We start from the raw sequence: 24005 nt of genomic DNA on the forward strand, positions 1-24005 counted from the left end.
GGTGGGTCTTCTACATGAATGGTGAAGTCTTTCAAGATGATGACAAGATGTGGGGTGCCAAATTCTAAAGTTTTCGGTGAGTGACAGTGACCAGTCAGTGGATGACACCAACAGGGAGGAAGAGAAGGTATCATACCCAGATAACATGAACTTTGAAGGAGGAAAGACTTGAGTATAGTAGTGGGAAAGTGATAGTTGTAGATGATGTTGTAGGAAGCCAGAAAAAGTCTTCGTAATCTAAGAGGGGAGGGGCCTGATCCCAGTTGAAAATGGCCGTTAAGAACTGGCTGGACCCCATTGTGCTTAGCTGCCAGTGGTGGTGAAATGGCCTGTGGTGACCAGTAGCTCTGAGGACTTGAGTGTTCCAAGGGGAGAGGTCTGGGTAGGGTGAAGAAAACATCTTTGGGTAGGGAGCCTGTTTTCTGTTTGTGTGTGTGTGTGTGTGTGTGTGTGTGTGTGTGTGAGGAAGATTAGTCCTGAGCTAACTTCCTTTGCCAATCCTCCTCTTTTTGCTGAGGAAGATTGGCTCTAGGCTAACATCCGTGCCCGTCTTCTTCTACTTTATATGGGACGCCGCCACAGCATGGCTCAACAAGCGATGTGTCAGTCCGCGCCTGGGATCCGAACCCGCGAACCCTGGGCCGCTGAAGCGGAGAGAGTGAACTTAACTGATACACCACCGGGCGGCCCCTGTTTTCTATTTTTAAAAACATCAGTGTTGGAACAGATGATCTCTAAAGCATCTTCCTGATTTAAAAGTTCTTTCCATGAATCTGAAAAAAAGCAAATCAGGAGTTTGATCCCCTGTATTGCCCAGCTCAAAGAGTATGCCTAGATTCTGAATCTTCTTTTCTTCATGTGAAAATCACTTTTCCCTTAGAGATAGAAAATTTCACTTTAGAAATTCTTGGGAAAAATAGATAATTACAGTAAAAGGTGTGAGTTGAGCAAAATGAGATACATTTGTTCTGGTCTTAGAACAATTTGCTTGCCAGGGCCAGACTCCTTTCTATGCCTGAGATAAGAGAATTCAACTCAGAGCATCTCAAACAGAACCACTTTCTGTGCCTACCATCTTTCCTTATTCATCCAAAAATAGTGCTGAGACCATGGTAGATGCCTCTGTAGATGTCTGGATTTTTTTTCTCTCTTACGTAGCATGATAGATCTTTTGGAGGAAGCAGAAAGAATAAATTAAGTCAGGGGAACAGACAGGGTAAGGGAGTAGAAAGTAGAAGAGGGAAAGAAAGAAAGAAAAAACAAACACACACCCAAGAGTAAGCAGGAGAAGTTTTAGGCTGAAACAGACTTTCATATGCAAAACTCCTGAGGAATGAGTTGTGTGGGGCTTTGGGCTCTTTCCAGAGAGTGGTTCCACATCTGACAAGGAGAAAGAAGCAAAAGAAAACAAAATGACTAGTCTTCGTGGCACAGGGGAGAGAAATACATTCAATAGTTGTGATTTTAGGCTCCTTTTGGGATGGAATTATGACTCCTAGAGCCAGAAGCTATTTACTTACTTGTGTACTTTTATGACTTTTTTTAAGCTTTATAAACTATAACAGTTAACTCTGTCTCTTTATTAGGATTAAAAAGGAATATAAGGAATAAAAAGACATAGTATAAGAAGCTTTTGTTTGGGAAGATAAGACCTCTTCTTGGTGTTTCCCTCCATTCCCCAGCTTCTTCCCACCCCCACCTCCTGCATCCGCACACAACTGATTGCGTGGAACAAGGCACAATTGTAGCATTATTTTAGTCACCTATTCCTTGAAGAATGGCAAATGAGGAAATGATAGAGTGATGCGCTTCACGGGGCAGTGTGGTTCAGCTCCCAGCAATAAAGGAGGATTAGGACTGCTGATCTTTGACCCTAGGTCGCTGGGTGACCTTGAGCAAAGCCAGTTACCAACCTGGGACTCAGCCTCTTTATCTTTAACTGAAAAGTCTGGACTAGATGATTTCTAAGGGCCAAGCTCTAAGGACTTTTGACTCAAATTCTGCTAAAGGTTCAAAGAATCAGTTTTGAGGAAGGGCTAATAATGTCCTCAGAAGTAGGCATGGCCAAAAGAAACGAGTACGAGCCCAGAAAAGAGGACACTTTCATGGTGAGCCTGCCCCCAGATGTGGCCAGAGGGTGATCCTGAAGCCATAGATTTGTAAGTCCAGGCTCCGTTAGCCAAAAAATGACTCTAAATGTGGCTGGAGGAGACACTGTTGTTACCAGAGTTGAAGTACAGAGGTAGAACAAGCAGGAACTGGCTTTCTACGTAGGGGCTAGAATTGATTCCTTAACCAGAATGTGTCCAACAGCTATTCTTGAAATCAGAGAAAAGCGCAAAACTGCAATCAAGTAGTGGTTCTTTCTGGCCCTAGCCCTACCCTCAGCCTCGTTCTTTATTCTCGCTCCTCTGGTAAGGTCATTCTCATGGCTTCACCTTTCACATCTGTGCAGGTAACAGGTAGACCTGAGTTTATGTCTCATTTGTGCTTTTCTGGTTGCGTGATCTTGGGTGAGTTACTTATTTCTCATCTGCCAAGTGGGGATACTAGCTAATAATAGCTCCTGTGTTAGTATTGCTGTGAGTATTAACATAGAATAACACAGGCAGAGTATTTGGTACAGTACTGTCAAATAGTAAGCCCTTAATGAATGCTAGCTGTGACTGTTGTTTGTAATTCCTAAATCTCCCTTTTACAGACTTATATTTCATCTGTCCTCTGATGCTTCAATTATCTATTGCTGTGTAACAAACATCTCAAAATTTAATGGCCTAAAATAATCATTTTATTATTTCTCATAATTCTGTGGATGGACTGTGGTTCAGCTGGATGGTTCTTCTGCTAGTATAGTTTGGGATTTCCCATGCAGCTGCAGTCAAATGGTGGCTGGGGCAGGAATATCTAAAATGGCTTTACTTACATGTCTGGCACCTTGGCAGGCTAACTGGAAGCCTGAGGATCTCTTTCTTTTCCCATGTGGTCTCTTCATGAGACTAGCTTGGGCTTCTGTACATAGTGGCTGGATCTCAAGAGCAAAGGTTCCAAGAGAGCAAGCTGCAATGTGTAAGTACTGTTGACATCATATTTGCTAATGTCCCATTGACTAAATTCAGTCAACGTGGCCCACGGCTAGAGTCAATATGGGAGGGGCTACACAAGGTATGACTATCAAGAGGTGTGGTTCACTGGAGCCACCAAAATAAGTCTGTCACATCCAGTTTCAAAATCCCTGCTGTCTGGAAAACATCTTCATTTGGATGTCACTCTGTTAGCTTGAACCTAACTTCACTTCCAATCAAATAAGCGATTCATTGTTCTCTTTGATGAGCATGGAGCTGATGCTAGATCATAAACTGGATATCCTCATTTTATCAACTTTCTCCTCAAAGTATTCCATATCAGTTTTCATATTTCCAAGTTGAAAACCTAAACACAACTTTTTTCCTACTTCTCATTTTTTTAACCAAAATCCAAACTTCACGAAACCCTGCTATTTATTCTTTTGTTCTCCAGTCTCAGTGTCACCATCGAAGTCCACATCCTTATTATCTTACACAGGAATAACTGCAATAACCTTTCAAATAAGTTTTCTTTAAACACCACTTTCAGTCTGATGCATTTCTTTTCAAGAACCTGCAGTATATTTGTAGTTCTTATTGCATTAAACCTAACCTTCCTGCTTGGTTTTCTGAGGCCCTTATTTATCAGACCATGCTCCATTTTATATGACACTTTTTTATGTCATCTACCCTCCAGAATCAGAGTGAGGAGAGTTTAAGTCCATCTACATTATAAATATCTTAGAACACAGAAAGGAAGGGAGGAGACAATGTGGAGGCAGAACAAAAATCCTGAAGACAAGAGGTAAAGTGGAAGGGATTTTATTGTTGCTATTTGTGTTTTTTGAGAATTAGGTAGGAGGAAAAGGGGGAATCAGATATTTCAGGGGATTAAAAATTAGATCCCCCTTAATGGAATTCCTTAATTTTTAAAAATCTTGAACTGTTTGTTCATTGCCCTTCTGGCTCAGTTGGGTTAGACATCCACATAGTCTGGTTTTATTGTTATCAGGGGTGCCAGGGTGTATGTTCTAGTGCCGTGCTTGGTGCACAAGTGCTTCATAAATGTTTGTCAGATGAAGAATATAAGCAAAACTTGGTTAAATTCATTCATACTTTTTATAAACTAAAATGGACATCAACGAAGTCAAATAAAAAGATGTGTCTTCTCAAGGGGTGAAGGGAGTCATATATATGGTGATGGACAAACAAAAATGCACAACCCAAAATTTCACAGTGTTAAAAACCATTAAAACATCAATTAAAAAAAAAATAAGTGTATTGAGGTATATATATTTGTGTGTGTAGGTATATATATATCTCATATATATATACACCTCATATATATATTATATGTATACACCTCAGATATATATACACCTCAAAAATTATAAAGTCTTCACATGCTAAAAAAAAAACATATGATAAAGGATTAGAAATACGTAAAAGAAGTGAATTAAGGTAAATTTCAAATTCAGTAAATCAGTGTTATGGATTGGATTGTATCCCTCAAAAATAATAAGATTTGTTGAAGTTCTTAACTTCAGTACTCCAGAATGAGATTCACTTGGAAATAAGGTCATTGCAGATATAGTTAGTTAAGATGATGTTCTACTGGAGGAGAGTGGGCCTCTATCCAGTGTAACTGGTGTCCTTATGAGAAGCCAGCAACGTGGAGACAGAGATACAGGGAGAACACCATGTGAAGACGAGACTGGAATGAAGCACCTATAAGCCAAGGAGTGCCTAGAGCTAGCAAATGCTATGAGAGAGGCACGGAATATACTATGCCTCAGAGCCCAACAGAAACCAGCCTGACACCTCAAGCCTTGATTTTGGAATCTAGCCTCCAGACCTGTGAAACAATAAAGTTCCATTATTTTAAGCAAAAAAAAAAAAAAAGAAAAAAAGATGTGTCTTCTTACATATTAAATGGAGAGAGATGCAGAGTGCAGGTTCATGAATTATCTTTACCATTAAAAGTAGACGTTTGGGGGGCCGGCCCCGTGGCTTAGCGGTCAAGTGCGCGCGCTCCACTACTGGCAGCCTGGGTTCGGATCCCGGGCGCACATCGACGCACCGCTTGTCAGGCCATGCTGAGGTGGCGTCCCACATACAGCAACTAGAAGGATGTGCAACTATGACGTACAACTATCTACTGGGGCTTTGGGGAGAAAAAGGAGGAGGACTGGCAATAGCTGTTAGCTCAGAGCTGGTCTTCCTCAGCAAAAAGAGGAGGATTGGCATGGATGTTAGCTCAGGGCTAAAATAAATAAATAAATAAAAAATAAAGCAACTGTAATATTAAAAAAAAACAAAAGTAGACGTTTGTTAAGCACTCAATACATTTGCTCTGGATGCTGAGACAGTGTAGCTGGGTGAATGAGAGTACCTGTTAGGACTGTACCTGTTAGAACTTTCCACCACACAATGAGAGTACCTGTTTCTCCTGTAGGTGGAGCATATAAAACATATTAGGAGCATGGGAAGAGAAAGCCATTATATTTTCCCTTTTTCAGATCTATAAGCCTTTGGATCAGATAAAATTTAAAAAATAAAACATTGAAAGAATATCGTCCTGCTCATATGAGGAAGCAACATTTTAAAGTGAGTAACGTAGAAAGGCGTTAACCTAAGAAGTTAACAAGCACGTTCAGTTATTCGCTTCCATTATTTTGATACTGTTCATTTCCATTCCGAAGGTGTGGTATTTTTGTGAAACCACGGATAGTATTTAACCTCAGTAATCAAGATATTGTGTAAGGAAGTGGCAGACATTTTTGAAGAATCTCTCGCACCTCACCAGCTTTCAACCACAGATTCAAATATCCTATTTTAAAGAACTTAACTCTGGAGTAGTCCGCTTAACTTTATTGACTTGGACTTGGAGGCAGCTGCATTGTTGGGGTGGAGCCATAACCTTTTTTTTTTTTTAACTGTGATCTCGTTTTATTCCTTTCAATTCTCAGCACAGCTGAAGAATGGGCCCTGTTTCTTCCTGGAGACTTTCAGGCAGAGGAGCTGTTTCCAACTTCCTACTCAGTCCACCCAGCTATGTCATGCCGGGGGTGCAGGGAAGAATTTTCCTTGGGAGGGCCTCCTCAGAAGTTTGGAGATGGGCCTTGAGCTCTTGGCTGGAAGTAGGGTTTTCCATAGTGGAGGCTGCAGTAATGCTCGTCATTGATTGAAGGACGTGCTGCCTGGGCTATTTTCATGAGAGTCAAATAAAACTCTCTTGTCTTAAGCCTGCTTTGAAAGGTGTTTTCTTAATGATTTGACCAGTCAAATAGAATGACTGTGTGGGAGAGTGCAGTTAAAGAACTGGAACACTCTGGGCGGCTTCCCTTCCCCACCCTGTGCCCCTACTTGCCTTTCCCCCGAAGCTCCTCCTTTCTCAGGCACACACTTGCTGCTCTGTTTTCTGTTCTGGAGCTGCCTGAATTGTGTGATTTTTGTAGATGAATGTGAACTCTTCAATCCAGAAAGAAGTGCCAGGAACACAAACAGCCCAGTTAATTGGCATTCACCCCTAGGGGAGGGGCATGACCGACCAAGCTGGTTGCATTATCTCCATGGGGCATTTAACTTTCAGTGAAACCTCAGGCTCTCTCAAATCATACAAGAAGCATTTCAAAAAGGGAGAAAGAATCGCCAAGAAAAGGCTGTAATCAAGAGGTGCTCCATCTCTTGGGTATATTGGTTGCAGAAATCTCTTGCTTGAGGCAGCTGATATTTTTGTTGTTAATCTTGATCTGAGCTGCTTGTGATTTCAGGGTACTCTGGCTAGGTTTGAAACACGGATTTTGAATTGGTGACCCACAAGCCAAATTCCTGTCACAGACTCTGTGTGTGTGAAACAGAGTTTAAAACTCTGCACGTGGCTGGTGCTGAGTGGTGATAGCCCCATTTGTTGGGGTGTGGGTTCTGTGGTTTATCATAGCTTCCACTATTCCCTGCTCCTCTTCGTCTTTTCACCAAGCCGCTCCCCTCTTGTGTGTTGCTTGCGTGGTCCCTGTAGGCCTTTGAGGTTGCTACCCTGCTTTTAGTACAAGTATTTTCAGTGTTCCTCGAACGCTGAATTCCATTTACTCCGAGACAAACCAAAGGGCCTGATAAGGATTTTTTAAGAATTGATTCGTATTATAGAACTAAAATTTAGAAACAGCGGTTGTTTTTCAGTGAAAATATTTCAGCTTATAGCAGTGGCCAACTCTGACTGAAGGTCTGACTTGCAACAATTTGTTCCGTATTAGGATATTGACTTCCTCAAAGGCCTGTCTGCGGCTGGTCTCCTCAGACAACAGAGCAGCTCTTCTAAAACCTGGTGCTTCCACCTCCAGCTCCGGAAGGCCTCTGCCAGAAGACAGCTTCTCATAGTGGCGCAGTTGCCCGCCCCGGGGCCCTGTGAGCTTCCTGTTTATTCAGTCAACATTGTAGGAAATACAAAGAAATGCGAAGTGATCGCATGTTCTGGGGGCACTAGAGCAGTTCTTGGAATGCTTTTACTAATGAAAAATATAAAAATCTGTAGACAATCAGCTTTCTGAGGCACAAACGATCTTTTTGTCTTCTCTTTACGTAACCCCCTTCCACCACTGAATTTTTTAATGTGGCAACAAACAGGTAACATTAGTGATGTTTGAGCTTCATTCCTCCTTCCTCTGCCCCCTCTCCCCTTACCTTCTAGTGGAAGTATTCAGAGGCTATGAAGAATAGAGAATGGAAGAAATTGAGAACCCATGGCGGCAGAATAGCCCACAGACCACAAAATGAGCCTCTGAATAATTGAGAATTTGATAAGTAGAATAAGCCATCAAAAAAAGAATTTTCAGGGCCGTCCTGTGGCTTAGCGGTTAAGTGTGTGCGCTCTGCTGCGGGCAGCCCGGGTTCGGATCCTGGGCGCGCACCGTCGCACCGCTTCTCCGGCCACGCTGGGGCCGCGTCCCACATACAGCAACTAGAGGGATGTGCAGCTATGACACACAACTATCTGCTGGGGCTTTGGGGGAAAAGTAAATAAATAAAATTATAAAAAAAAAATTTTTTTTCAAATATTGATTCCTCTTAGAATCATTTCATATATTTTACCCATGATTATTAGAGTAAAATCATTAAAATTTAGTTTTAACTGAAACTTTGCTTCTGATTTTTATATTGTATCGTGTTTTATTCCATGTGCCCGGATAGGACCGAGCTCATAGTGAGTCAACAAAGAGTTGTAGAATGAAAAAAACCTACATACAGTGGAGGCTAATTTTTTGGTCTGTGGGCTATTCTACCTCTGGGTTCTCAATTTCTTCCATTTCTTTTCTACCATGGAAACTGAAGTTACAGTAAAAATAATATCTAGAGGAATCTATCCTCTTTACGTTACTTGGCTTTTATTTTTTCTGTAAAATAAATCCATGTGTCTTAAAGCACATATTTCAACTGTTAATTATTAAATTAGATGATATTTTGAACTAGTTGGCTGATATTTTTTTAATTAATTTTTTTTTATTTTGAGGTAATTGTAGATTCACATGCAATTGTAAGAAATAATACAGAGAGATTCCATGTACCTTCTACCTAATTTTTCCTGATGGTAACATCTTGTAATACTGTAGTACAGTATCACAGCCAGGATATGACATGGACACAGCCAGGATACAGAACACTTTCCTCATCACAAGGATTCTTCAGGTTGCCTTTAGAGCCACACTCATTCCTCCAATCCCACCTCTGGCAACTACCAATCTATTCTCCATTTCTATAATTTTGTGGCTGACTTAATTTTAGAAACATTTCTCTGACAGTTGGCCTCTGGGAAGAAAAGACCATTTAACACTTATATAGGGCTGATGACTTTGTAGGTGGAAGCTGGTATTGGTAGATGCATGCTCTCAGTGTTGCTTTATGTTGCTGTGCCAGGAGACAGTGTGGGGCCCTGAAACACAGATTACTGAGACTTCAACTTCCGGCAACTATTCTGGCAAGTGTTCTTGCCAGAAAACACCCCTGCCAAAGGTTGATGGAATTTTCCTGCCTGAATTACGCTACCTCCACAAAGCAGGCCAAGAAATGCCCTTGATGGCAGAGCACTTCTGGCCCCTTCCTGACACTAGGATAGTCAGATACTGTCTGGCAGCTGTGGAAAGGGTGAGGGAAGGTGTTTTCTCTACCTGCCAGCCTGTTGTGACTATTTACTGATGAGCGTTGGGTCTGCGAACTCTTTCCTTTCCTTTCTATCTTTGAAGTTATCTTTGCTGCTCTGCAGCCCTACTTTGACCCCGTATTGCACTTGGAGCTTCTGGAATGCCACAAGATGCCATAGAATGTTTTTCTCTTTCTTGCTGTCAGTCTGACTTAATTATCTGATGCTATTATAGAAGTAAAAGCCATTGCCATTCTTAAATAAGCAGCTGTGTTATTAGAAGAATCAGGAATCATCTAATGTCTATAGCTATTCCGGCATTGTATTACACTTGCTCTTATGTGTAGCTCAGCTAGCCCGGTCACTTCTGTTTTAGAACATGGAGTACGAAATCCAGTAGAGGAGATACTGGAGGAAATCAATTTTTTAGGTTTTTATGGATTGGAATTGCTTCTAACAGTCCTGTCTTTGGCATAACTCAGCTGTACATTTTCAATTTTTTCTTTTATTGCAGAAATTAAATGGTATGGCTTAAAAGTAAAATAATTATGGCAATAAATTTGGTATTTTAGACATATTATATTATACTTATTTTATTTAAACTGTTTAAAATGTTTTGTCATCTTCAACAGTCTTAAGTTCCATAATAAAAACAATTTCTACTTTATGGATATAAGAATTGATACTCAGAAAGATTCAATGCACTCATAAAGCCATGTCCTGATTGAGTAGTAATGAAGGAATTCATGGATTTCTAAGGTCCCTTCCCTGTCTTTCATTCTTCCTTCTTGTTTTTTTTTTCTTTCATATTATGTCCGATTTTAACCTTCTTTGTAAATTGAGGAGTTGCTAAGAATTTTAATGAACTGTGTGTGTTTCTAATGTTCTTATCTATAAACTTTAACTAGCCAGTTGAGTTGTGAAGAGAATGGAATGTGTGGTTTTTGGGATTTGGGGTGATATGCAAAAGGAAATAATAAAAAATAAAAGTTTAATGAGAGGTGCTCTGTGGAACTCAGTAGTCATTTTTGTGTTTTGTTCATCAAAATAAAGGAAGGAAGGAATAAATTAGGTTACTGATCTTTGTCATTTATCTGATTGTTACCCTGGCTACTCCATAATCTCAAAGAATAAGAGGCTTAAACTGCAAGAGAAGCAAAAAGTTTATTTGCGGTCTCAAGAACTGCAATTTGGGAGAAATAGATTCGAGTAGAAACTCAAATGTGCTCCGATTATAGGAGAGGGCTGTTATATACAGCATAAATGGCTTTTGTGTGTGTGTGTGTGAGGAAGGCTGGCTCTGAGCTAATAGCCGTTGCCAGTCTTCCTCTCTTTGCTGAGGAAGATCAGCCCTGAGCTAACATCTCTGCCCATCTTCCTCTATTTTGTATGTGGGATGCTGCCCCAGCATGGCTTGATGAGCGGTGCTTAGGTCCACGCTGGGGATCTGAACCAGTGAACCCAGGGCTGCCGAAGCGGAGCGCGAGAACTTAACCACTGTGCCAATGGGTCGGCCCCCATAAATGGCATATTTTTAAATGATGCCCCAGCCACATTTTGTTTGCCCCTTCCTAGATATTCTCACATCCTTGTTCAAGTACAAGATTTCCTAACAAATAATATAATTCCTTGAATCTCAAAACAAAGCAGTAGAAAAGAAGCAGGTAGAGTAGGAGGTCAACATATTTGATGACTACTATGTACTAAAACTTTTATATAGGGAGAGCGATCTAATCTTCACTATAGCCTTGTGCAATAGCATTTATTTTCCATTGTGCAGGTTAGGAGGGAAGCTCAGCTAGGAAGTGAAGCCTGATTTTGAGTCCAGTTCCGTCTGACTCCAAAATCCATGCATTTGACACTATGTTATTTTCAATGACCACTACAGTCTAATTTCTGTGGTTTATTTCAGTCAGACTTCTTGAAGCAGTTGTTTGCGTTCACTGTTCCCAAATTCTTATTATGGTTAATTAAATCCAGTGGATACTTTTCAGTCTTACCTTACCTGACTTCTTTTGTACCGTTTAACACTGAAGGTCTTTTTAGAGGTCTCACTTGAGAGTCTGTCTTCACTTGGTTTTTATTCTTTCCTGGTTTTCTACCTCTGACTACTTTTTGGAATTTTGTTAAATTTATAGACTATTTGTGGGGAGACGTGACATCTTAAGTATATTGAGTCTTCCCATTTGTAAGTATGCATAGCTCCCATTTTAAGTCTTTTAAAAATGACTTTCAATAAAGTTCTATAATTTTGCCCATAAAAGTCATAAGTGCCCTTAGTTATTATCACAAATGGTATCTTTTTTTTTTTTTTTTATAATTACATGTTCTAGCAGTTTGTTGTGGTTACAGGAACTCAATTGATTTTTATATATTCTTATATCAAACAACCTTGCTGAATTATTTCCAATAGTTCATTTGTATTTTATTTTGACTTTTAAAAAACTTTTTACTTAGGAATAATTTTAGATCTGTGGAAGAGTTGCAAAGATTTTACAGAGAGTTCCCATGTACCCTTCACCCAGCTTTCCCTAAGGTTAACTTCTTATATAACTGTGGGGCACCTTTGTCAAAACTAATAAAACTGATAGTGGTTCATTACTGTTAACTACACTACAGACTTTATTTGGATTTCACCACTTTTTCCACTAACGTCCTTTTTCTGCTCTAGGATCCAATCCAGAATATCATGTTGCTTTTAGTCTCTTGATTTTTATTGTTTGATTTTAATTGTACCATCTGCAAAGAAAAACAGTTTTGTCCCTTAGTTTCTGAATTTGTGTGTGTGTGTGTGTGTGTGTGTGTGGTGTAAGTGTCGGGTGTGTCTATACATACCTTCCTACACAGGCTTGGACTGACCACTCTTTTCCAGGCTCTACTTGCTCTGCATCCTCTACTCCCCTCGTCAGTGCTGGTGCTCGCCAGGATTCTCTCCTTTGCCCTTTAATTCACACCTGTTACACGCTTTCTGGAGGATTTCAGCCATTTTATATCTCCCTGTGTGGGTTAGGTGCAGCCTGTGTGCCCAAGGCAGCCACTGTTTACCACGATTACCAATCTTTATTTATTTATTTTTAATTTTTTATTTTTTTTGTGAGGAAGATCAGCCTTGAGCTAACATCCATGCCAATCCTCCTCTTTTTGCTGAGGAAGACCAGTCCTGGGCTAACATCTATTGCCAGTCCTCCTCCTTTTTCTCCCCAAAGCCCCAGTAGATAGTTGTATGTCTTAGTTGCACATCCTTCTAGTTGCTGTATGTGGGACGCCGCCTCAGCATGGCTGGAGAAGCAGTGCGTCGGGGCGCGCCCGGGATCCGAACCCGGGCCGCCAGTAGCGGAGCTCGCGCACTTAACCACTAAGCCATGGGGTTGGCCCCCAATTACCAATCTTTATTTCTAGCATAGATTTCTTTTTTGAGCCCCAGATGCATATCGCTGGGTATCTTCTGGACTTCTCAATCTGGATTTTCCAGACTTTCAGTATGTTTTAAGGGAACATATCTCATTGTCTTCTCTTGCCAACTTGTCCCTCCTCCCGTATTTCCATCTCAATAATCTCCCAGTTATCCAGGACAGAGAGAAACCTGGGACTCATTTTGGACTTCTCTCTTCCCTCTCTTCCTCCCTTCTTTCTTTCCTTCCTTCCTTCTTTCCCTGTCTCCTTCTTACTCCATTCCTTTCATTCCCACTCTTGTTAATTCTCTTGCCTTCATTCCTCACATGTTTATCAATTTCTCTCCATCCCAAAGATTTAATTAAAAGCTCTCATTCTTTCATCTCTTTCACACCATCAAACTTCTTAACCTAGTATTCAGAGCCTCTGGCCTCAGCCTGTCCTGTGATGCCCTCTTCCACGGCACACACAACACCCTCCCTCTGTGCTAGCGAGACCTAAGGACCTGATGTTCCTTGGATGTGCCACGCTTTCTCTCCCTTTCTCCTTTGGAAATTATATAAGGGTGTTTTTATTGGGTTCATACTCTGTCTTTTCCTGACTAACTTGCTAATTCCTTCGGTCTCCATTCAGTTGTCACTGCTTCCAAGAAACCTTTAACCTCCCAGGCTGAGTTAGGTGTCCCTTCTGAGTGCTCTCAAGGTAGCTTGTGTATATTTCTCTCATGGCACTTAGAATATTGCGCTTTTTTAGTTACTTATCTGTTTACCATCCCTCTTCTCCTCAACAATGCTCTTCCAGGTCAAAGGTTATGTTCTTCCAGGTCAAAGTCCGATGTTGTCTTTTCCTTTGTGCTTCCTATTGTTTAGCACAGTACCTGGCACATAGCTGTTACTAATAAATGTTTATTGAATGGATGAATAAAAGTATTCACCGTTCTTGAAAACACTGACTTGACTGCTTCCAAAAACCACATTCTTTCACCAGGGACAAACCTCTCTAAATGTCAACTTCCTTATTTATAAATGAGGAGGGTGCACTGGATGATCTCTGAAGTCCTTTATGGCTCCAACAAATTGGTATTTATGATTTTAAGATATATTATTCCTGAGCATATTGAAAAGAAAATGAGGTACATTCTGGGGGAAATTCCAAAAAAGGAGTTCCAAAATATTTTGAGCAATGGTGGTAACATTGAAATAATAATTTGGCTTTTTGGTTATACTGCATAACTAAATATGTCCAGAGCTAATGATCTGAGCACTTGAACATTTGAGTGGTTGACTTATGGTAATCAGAGTTTCTGTTCCTTTGCTTACATATCTACATCATTTTAGAAAGACTGTGTAAATTCTCCTTTGCTGAATATTTTCAAGTAAAAGTTAGACAACTATTCCTCATCCATATTTGTAGATGGGATTTGAGATGTAATTGTATAACAGTGGGACTAATTGACCGCTAAGATCTTGCCTAACGATGAGATTCTTCAATTTTGTGGTTTACAGCTTTTGTTTTTATGCTACGAAAGAAAAAAAGTTGAATTTTAAGCTTGGATAACACGGTATTTATTTTTCCAAGTTCATCTCTTACTGGATTTAATATCAACATTAGAAAGCCACCAGAAATATATGTTTATCAAAATTGTTGACTTCTGCACATCCAAAAACCGAATATATTGAGTGGTCTCCAGCTTGCTGAAATGACCTAGGTTAAATCAGTGTCAAATGTCCAATTTAGTTGGACATTTAGTTGGACCTAGGTTAAATCAGTGTCAAATGTCCAATTTAGTTGGACATAGTCCAATTTAGTCCAAGTGTAGTTGCTTTTTTTTTTTAATTTTAAAAACTTTTAAAATGTAAAATATAACATAGATACAGAAAACCACGTAAAAGAAAGTTGTACTTTAATGAATTATTACTAGGTAAACATTCTTGTAACCATCACTCAGGTCAGAAAACAAAACTTTGCCAGCCACTCTAGAATCCTTTCTATGTCCCCTGTCCCAGTCACAGCCCCCTGCCTCTCCAAGAAAAGTGTACAGATTTTTATTTTAATAACTTCTTTGCATTTCTTAATAGTTTCATCGCACCAATAGGTATCCTTAAATATTCTTCTTTAGTTTTGCTTTTTAAAATATATGAGTTTTAAGCCTTTTTTAGTCTCAGGTCCTCCTTCTCCTTTTTTTCTCCGCTGTAATTGATTGTTGAGGAAATTGGATGATTTGACCCGTAGCGTTTCTCAGTCTCGATTTTGCTGATTGCTCCAGCTGTCTAGGGCTTGGCTGTTGAGAACGAGCGTGTCTGTTTCACGCCTCGGTCCTGAAATGACATTCTACCTGGAACATCATGTCCCCTTGTCTCTCTACTCTGTCCCTTGTTCATGAGATTATCTCCTACTTATCCTTCAAAACGTGGCTCAAACCTCTTCCCTCATAGAAAAATTCCCCACCTTTCCGTCTAATAATGGCTATGTCCTTTTCTGTAGTCCCATAGCACTTGTATAAAACTCTAGTACGACACCAAGGACATTGCTGCAATTGTTTCTTGACCTGTTTTTCTCTTGCATGAGATGCTTTTATCCACCAAACATTCACTAGATACTTCTGTGTGCCTGACATTGTGCTAACGCATGGGATACAGAGATGGGTAAGGTAGAGCTCCCTGCCCTCAGAAGCTCACAGTCAGTGAGGGACAGACAAGTGTGGTATAAAATTGTTCTGAGCAGGATAATATGAGAGTATAGTGGAGCAGGTTACTAATCTAAACTGAGGGACGAGGGGAGGAGGGAATGACCACGGAAGGTTTTCCAGAGTAGATTGTAATTCCAGAATCTAGCTCAGTGTGTGACACAGAATAGGTACTTATTATACTACAAAAAGGAATGTTCTATTTTATAGTCATTTATTAAGCACTTTTTAGGTGGCAAGCTTCATATTACCATTTTTTTTTTTTTTTTTGCTTTTTTGATAGCTGTGGCAGATACTTTTCAAGTGAATAACTAAGAAGCTGGATTGAAGTATTAACGTAGGGTTTAGTTTTTATATAGGATGAAAAAGGCTTTAACATTTATCTAAGTATAAAAATATAAATTAACATTTTCCTATTTCCAGAAACTAGGCTGAGGATGATAGCTTCCCTAGTTAGGCACAGGAGGGAATGGATCACTTATATGGTTCAGAAGAGTTGATGATTAAGTCATCCTCCATTTTTCAGAACAAATTTTTGCTAGCTTCTCTGTTTATTATATTGTTTCATTTCCTGAAAAGTGTGGGAAATTTTGCAATGTACTCTTTTTTTTTAATGAATTTCTTCCTTCCTTCCTTCTTCCCTTCCTCCCTCCCTTCCTTTTCTTTCCTTTTTTTTTGAGGAAGATTGGCCCTGAGCTAACATCTATTGCCAATCTTCCTTCTTTTTTCCTTTTTTCTCCCTAAAGCCCCAGTAGATAGTTGTATGTCATAGTTGTACATCCTTCTAGTTGCTCTATGTGGGACGCCATCTCAGCATGGCTTGATGAGAGGTACATAGGTCCACCCTGGGCCACCAAAGCAGAGTGCGTGAACTTAACCACTGCGCCACTGGGCCGGCCCCTGCAATGTACTCTTTATGTGAGAATTTAATATAATTCCTTTAATTCCCTATGTTGAAGTACTTAATATTTAAAACTACTCCTTTAAGAAGACCCTCTTCCCCCAGGAAATGAAATGTGTTTTTGGCTTACTCCTTAATTAAGTCATAAGATCCAATGGCTTTGCTTATTAAGAGTCTTCTAAATCTCAAGTATGATTATTTTATTGTATCTTTCCTCCCCATGAAGTGACAGCTAAAAGGCTGGTAATGTAACCAGATTTAATTTCACTGGACTATACTGTCCAGTATCCTTGACTACTGGCTGAGATTTCACATTGTATAGAATCTGCAAAGTATCCCAAGGACTCTATCTGGAACATTAACACAGTTTTGATACCTGTTATGGACTGAATGTTTGTGTCCTCCTTGAATTCATATGTTGATATCCTAACCCCCAATGTGATGATATAAGGTGGTGGGGCCGTTGGGAGGTGATTAGGTCCGTAGGATGGAGCCCTCATGAATGGGATCAGTGTCCTTATAAAAGTCACCCCACAGAGTTCCTTAGCCCCTTGCACCATGTGAGGACACGGAGAAGACAGCTGTTTGTGAACCAGGGCAAGAGGCCTCACCAGACACCGAATCCAACAGCGCCTTGATCTTGGATTCCTCAGCCTCTAGAACTGTGAGAAATAAATGTCTGTTGCTTAAGTCACCCAGTCTATGGTATTTTTGTTATAGCAGCCCAAATGGTCTAAGACAATACCCTTCAATAAACTGCTACCCAGGGGCTGGCCCCGTGGCTTAGTGGTTAAGTACGCGCCCTCTGCTACTGGTGGCCCGGGTTCTGGTCCCAGGCGCGCCCCGACGCATCGCTTCTCTGGCCATGCTGAGGCGGCGTCCCACATACAGCAACTAGAAGGATGTGCAACTATGACATACAACTATCTACTGGGGCTTTGGGGAGAAAAAGGGGAAAAAAAAAGGAGGAGGATTGGCAATAGATGTTAGCTTAGGGGTAGTCTTCCTCAGCAAAAAGAGGAGGATTGCCATGGATGTTAGCTCAGGGCTGATCTTCCTCACAAAATAAATAAATAAATAAACTGCTACCCAAACTTAACACTGCCCAATGAACTGCCTTTGGTTCTTTTATAACCCCAAAAACTTTTATTAGAGAAAATTTCAAATAAATACAAAAATAGAAGGACCAGTATAGTGAACCCTGTGTACCCATCACCCAGCTTCAGCATTTATCAGCACACGACCAATCTTATTTCTTCTATACCTCTGCCAGCTGTTTATCCCCCTCCCTACTACTAGACTGTTTTGAAGTATATCCCAGACATCATATCATTTCTTCAAATCATTTCAAAATGATTACATAAATCATTACATAAGTGATGTGTATATATTAGTACATATTAGATACATAAATGATTGATGTTATTAATCTCTAAAAGATAAGGACTTTAAAAAAATGATCACAGTTCCATTCTAATGCCTAAAAATTTTAAAAATTCCCTTAGAAGCATAAAACAGCCAGTTAGTGTTAAAATTTCTCCCTGTGGTCTTATAATATTTTTCTTACGGTTGGTTTGCTTTAATCAGGATTCAAACAAGGTTCACACATTGCTTTTGATTGATGTGTCTCTTACGTCTCTCTTAACTGAGAAGCTTCCTCTCCCTCTTGGAAATCAGGAATGTGATTATTTTCATAGTCATGTTTAATATGGCACATACTTGGTATTTTATTATAAGTTATTACAAAAGTAACAGGCTCAATCAAGAAAAATTTAAAAATATCAAAAAGTATATGAAAGTAAAATGTTATTTTTGTTTTATCACCCCAAAGAAATTGTTAACTCTTTGGGATTATTTTCTACTAATCTATATATATTCAAGTGTATAATTCTTACGTAGTAAGTATTCCCTCTGCTATTACTTTGGGCTTAATTTGCTCTTCTTTTTATAATTCTTAAATTCTTAAATAAAGAAGCTAAGATTTTCATAATTTTTTGCTTTTCTAATATAAATACTTAAAGCTATAACTTTCCCTTTAAGCATGTTGAGTTTTTATTATCATACAATTAGGAATATTTTCTAATTTCCCTTGTGATTTGTTTTATCTGTGTTTTGTTTAGAACTGTATTGCTTAATCTCCAAATATTTGGGAGATTTTTCTAGATATCTATTGTTACTAATTTCTAACATAATACTCTGTATGATTTCAATCCTTTTAAATGTATTGAGACTTGTTTTATGGCCTGTATATAATTTATTCTTGGGAGTATTCCTTGAAAAGAATGTATATCCTGCAGATGTTGAGTGTAATGATCTTTAAGTGTCAATTTGGGCATATCCACATGCAGAAGAATGAAGTTGGACTCTCATACTACTTACAAAAATTAACTGAAAATGGGTCAAAACCTAAATGGATGAGGTAAAACTAAAACTCTTAAGAGCAAAGCATAGGTGTAAATCTTCATGACTTTGGATTAGGCAGTGGTTTCTTAGATATGATACCAAAAGCACAAACAATGAAAGAACAAAATTGATTAATTGGATTTCATGAAAAATAAAAATGTTCATGCTTCAAAGGACAACATCAAGAAAGTGAAAAGACAGCCCATAGGATGAGAGAAAATATTTGCAAATCAGATAGCTGATTAGGGATTTGTATCTAGAATATCTAAATAACTCTTACAACTGAATGTTAAAAAGACAAATAATTAAAAAATGAGCCAAGGATCTGAATAGATATTTCTCTAAAGATGATATACAAATAGCCAGTAAGCACATTGTTGGAAAAGATACTCAATATCATTACCCATTAGAAAAATGCAAATCAGAACGATGAGATACCACTTCACACTCAACTAGGATGGCTATCAAAAAAAAAGACTGTAACAAATATGGCCTGGATGTCGAGAAATTGAAACCCTCAGTTTCTAGTGGGAATGTAAATGGTTGCTTTGGAAAACAGTCTGACAGTTCCTCAAATGATTAAACATAGAGTTACCAGCTGACCCAGTAATTCAACTTCTTCGTATATACCCAAAAGAAATGAAAACTTACATCTACACAAAATCTTGTACACAAGTGTTCATAGCAGCATTATTCATAATAGCCAAAAATTAGAAACAACTCAAATGTCCGTCAACTGATGGGTGGGTAAATCAAATGTGGTCTATCTATTCAAAGGAATATTATTTGGCAATAAAAAGGAATGAAGTACTGATAAAGGCTACAACATGTATGAACCTTGAAAACATTATTCTAAGTAAAAGAAGCCAGTCTCAAAAGACCGCATATTGTATGATCCCATTTATATGAAATATCCAGAAAAGAGAAATCTATAGAGGTAGGAAGTAGATTAGAGGTAGCCTAGGGTTGAGGACTGTGGTATTTGGGACATGGGAGGTGAGTGCTAAAGGATATGGGGATTATGAGAATGTTCTAAAATTGTGGTGATGGTTTCACAACTCGGTGAATATACAGTCATGCATTGCTTAAGGTCTGGGATGTATGCTGAGAAATGCATCATTAGGCGATTTTGTTGATGTGAGAACATCATGGAGTGCACTTACACAAACCTAGATGGTATAGCCTACTACACCCCTAGACTATATGGTACTCATCTTATGGGACCATCGTCATCCTATATGCAGTTTGTAATTGACCAGAACATCGTTACAGGGCACATGACTCGACTAAAAACCATTGAATTATATGTACACTTTAAATGAATTGTACGTGAATTATATCTCAGATTGTTAAAAAGCAAAGGAACCAGGTGCACTAACAGTTCAGGAGAAGAGCCCTTGATATTACTTTAACATCATGGTGATTTCAGAAAAAGAGCTTCTCAGCTGGAGTTAATTGATTTGAACAATTCAAGTTTACTAGGCAAATAGCATAGGATGGCTTACCATGCTAGCAGAGGTAATTTTTTTAGCATAGTTTTCAAATGACTGTGATGTTAAGAGGAGAATAAAGTGGCAGGTGAATGAAACCTATCTGATCCAAAAAAAAAAAAGTCAGATCAATTTGGTTGATAATGTTATTCATCTATTCCATGTTCTTATTGATTTATTTCATTTGTCAACTTTTGCTTCAGCTATTTTAGAGTTCTATTATTAGGTGCTACACATTTAAGATTATTATGTCTTCTTAGTGTATCTGACCCTCCTATCATCGAAATAACCCTGTTCATCTCTAGTTATACTATTTGCCTTGAAGTCCACATCATCAGATATTAATATAGCCATACCAGCAGTCTTATACTTAAGGTGTGCATTTTATATTTTTTCCCACATTTTTATTTTCAACTTGCCTGTATCTTTGTATTTAAAGTGTTTTTCTGTAAACAAAATAGTTGGGTTTTGCTTTTTTATATATTTTTTTGTGTGTTTTGGTGAGGAAAATTGGCCCTGGGCTAACATCTCTGCCAATCTTCCTCTTTTTGTTGAGGAAGATTAGCCCTGAGTTAACATCTGTGCCCATCTTCCTCTATTCTGTATATGGGATGCTGCCACAGCATGGCTTGATGAGTGGTGCATTGGTTTGTGCTGGGATCCGAACCTGGGAACCTTGGGCTGCCGAAGCAGAGCACACGAACTTAACCACTATGCCACCAGGCCAGCCCCTTGGTTTTTATCTTGTTGACAACTTTTTTCCTTTAAGTGGAGTATTTAGTTCATTTACATTTAGTGTAATTATTGATATGTTTGAGTTTAATCGGCTGTCTTGGAATTTGTTTTCTAATTTCCCAATCTGTTCTTTTTCCTTCTGTTTCTCCTTTCTTGCCTTTTTTTGGGTTAATTGAGTAGTTTTTGGTATTCCATTTTGCTTTATAGCCTAGCTGCCAACTGTTTGGTTAGGTCAGGAGTTAACCTGGCTCTTGAACTCTTCCCTGGCTTTCCTTGTCTTAGAAGAGCTCTCTTCATCCTGCTTTGCCTTTAGTGAAGGCTCAGTACTTGTCAGAGGGATTCTCTCAGCCTTGTCTTTCTCCCAGTGGACTGCTGCTTTGCACTAAGCAAAGGCCTGAGGTACTCAGAAGTATCTCTCAGCCCTTCTGTTCTTTCTCCAGCCTTTGGTGTGTGGTGGTTGTGCACTAGGTGCAAGCTCTGTGGGAGAGAACTGGCAGAGGGGTATGGGGTTGCTCTTTGATTAGGGCTTCTCAGAATTTGAATTCCTCACATTAGCAGCTATTACGTTTGTGAAAGTTCAGCTGGTTTCTCCATAGTTCCTTTTTTTGGCAGGTTTATTCTCCCTCCTGTTAGAGATGTAAGCAGCTGGTCATCTCTTTTATCTGTATGTTGCTCTACCTGATAGGAAAAATTTTAAAACATAATTACTATGATATAATAATATCTAACAAAGTTAATAATAATTCCAGAATCTTTCAAATATCACTTTTTCATGCCATGTTTCCCTAGCTACCTGGAAACACCTGGGAAAATTAAATTTACTTAGAATGGCCTATGAAAAAATTCATTCTGGGGCGAAGTAAATTTTATAAACATTGTATACTTGATCCCCTTATGGTGATTTACAATGCAGAAGCAAAGTTCTGAGGAGTTGGGCAATAAAGAGTTAAATTGACTTAACCAAGAATTTCCTAAATTTATTTGGCCCCAGAACCTATATTTTATGTAACCTCTGTTAGCCAAAATACATTTTTGGGAATGCTGTTCTAGGCACGAGAATGCTCCCTCTGAATAGCAAAATAGAAAATTTTAACTTTATTTGAATTAATTAGATGATTATTTGTGCGTATGGCATTATCATCATAATCATGTAATATTTATTTTTTGTTTTCCTACAATATGCTTAATATTGATCATGTAGTGTAACAGACAGGTCACTCTCTTCAGGATCTTACATTCTGCAAACCTTTCATCACACTGTATAAGCAAATTAAGTATAAGCATTTTGTTTTTCCACTAAATAGATATTTGCAAAAAAAGCTATACATCACAATCCCTCCATAAAGACAGATAAATGCATTGAAGGGGAAGCTCGAAATAATGTGTAGAAACTCAAGGAAATACAAATCAAAAGATAATAGTGAGCAATTAGATTAAATTTTATTTGTGAAGAATTGGTTAAAAATAACTTTTAAAGAGTTTAAACTGAGACAGACCACAGAAATTCTCACAAGTGGCTTAGACTTTTATGTACTCTTAAAATGTGTTCAGTTTTTTTTTTTTAAATAAAATTTAAGCAGTTCACAGGGCCAAGTGGAGGCTAACTGAACATCAAAGGAAAAATTTCTCCATTTTGTCACTCTTCTCTGCTCACTGACACCGTAGTGAGAAGGGAGTCAAGAGGCACTCATGCTCTAGTGCATCCACATCTCATCCTTGCTAATAGAATTTAATTCACATCCGTCCCCTGTCCCCTGTCCCCCGCACTTCGCCTATCCTCCAGAGTGGAGTAGCTGGTTGCTCAGGTGTCTCTTGTATTTATAGTGCATAAATATGTAGATGGCTGTTTTTTCTGTGATGCTACAAAGGTATTTTTTTCCCCATTACTTACAGTCAAACTACAACTTCAAGCAGAAGAGAGAGGGGTTGTGTCTATCAAAGGAGTGTGTGCGAACCGTTATCTTGCTATGAAGGAGGATGGAAGATTACTAGCTTCTGTAAGTAATTCTTGCTGTTTTTGTAGTTTATTTCTTTGTTAGCTTTTATTACTATTAATTTTCTAGTATTGCTATTTATTAAATCTTTATTAAGGTTTTACAAGTATTATATCATTTAATCTTCATATTCACCCTATAAAATAGTATTATTCTCTTTATGCAAAAACTGAAGTTCTGAGTGAGTAATAAAATAAGTAAGAAAACACAGCTCACATGAGGTGGGGCCTGGATGACACTCGAGGCATCTTGACTCCAGAGCATGATCTCTAATTCACTGCATTTTACTGCCTTCTCTGCAAAGCTATTAAACTACAGTTAAAAAAAAAATTCCTTATCTTGTGCAGTTGTTTGGACATATAAAATTTTGAGTATAAGTTTTTAAGTTTCTTCTTTCAAATTTGACATAGAAAACACTTGCAGTATAGAATACTAGTTGAGAATGTGGGCTCTGGACTGAGGTTCGAATGCTGTCTGAGCCACTTAGTAGCTATGTGTGCTTGGGCACATTATTCTGAGTTAGTTCCCTTACCTGTAAAATCGAGACAATACTGATCCTCTCTCATAGAGTTTTTGTAAGGACTAAATTGGATAATTTATATCAAGTGCCAAAGTCAGGCTCTAATACATAGTAGGTCCTCAAAATTGTTACTTCTTTCTCGTTACTTCTTGTTTATATATAAGCTCATTCAGGACGGGAACTTCTCTTTTTTTCCTTTTTGTCATTGCTAGTCAGGGGTCCTAGCTCCTGGCCAGTGTTCCTTCCACTAATGCAGGCTGCCTGTCAACTTCACCATTACTATTAGAACTAGGACTGCATGTCTGTTGAGCAGACACAATGTGTGCGGAATGGGGCAGGGAAATAAAGCCTATCAAAGAAACAAACCCCACTTCTGTCTCGTTGGGGGAGTAGATGGGACATGTACCTAAACGTGTGTATATATATATAAATCACAGCCTTAATCCCAATACCAGTACCCAGTTACAACCTCTCTGTAACTTTCCTCACAGAAGGGATCTAATAGTACTGAGCAGTTGTGGTGTTTTGAGGAGACAAATAGTTTTTGAAATTTTTTCTGAGTGAAGACCTTTGGATTTCTGAAGTGCTGAAACAGACCTACAGAGAAAAAGAATATTTCAACCATCTAATTGATCGTCTGACAAACATATATTTATGTTGATATTATCAATTTATGTGATTTTTGCAG

General features: G+C 38.8%; 1 protein-coding gene across 1 annotated transcript in view; it reads left to right on the forward strand.

Moving 5' to 3' along the window:
* FGF2 (fibroblast growth factor 2) overlaps positions 1–24005 on the forward strand; it is a 102213-nt gene that overhangs the window by 66697 nt on the left and 11511 nt on the right. The window contains exon 4 of the mRNA XM_058550634.1: positions 22697–22800. Coding sequence (XP_058406617.1) covers positions 22697–22800 — 104 coding nt within the window. The remainder of the gene's footprint in view (positions 1–22696; positions 22801–24005) is intronic.

The sequence above is a fragment of the Diceros bicornis genome, chromosome 11, assembly GCF_020826845.1.
Source record: "Diceros bicornis minor isolate mBicDic1 chromosome 11, mDicBic1.mat.cur, whole genome shotgun sequence".
Classification (NCBI taxonomy): domain Eukaryota; kingdom Metazoa; phylum Chordata; class Mammalia; order Perissodactyla; family Rhinocerotidae; genus Diceros; species Diceros bicornis.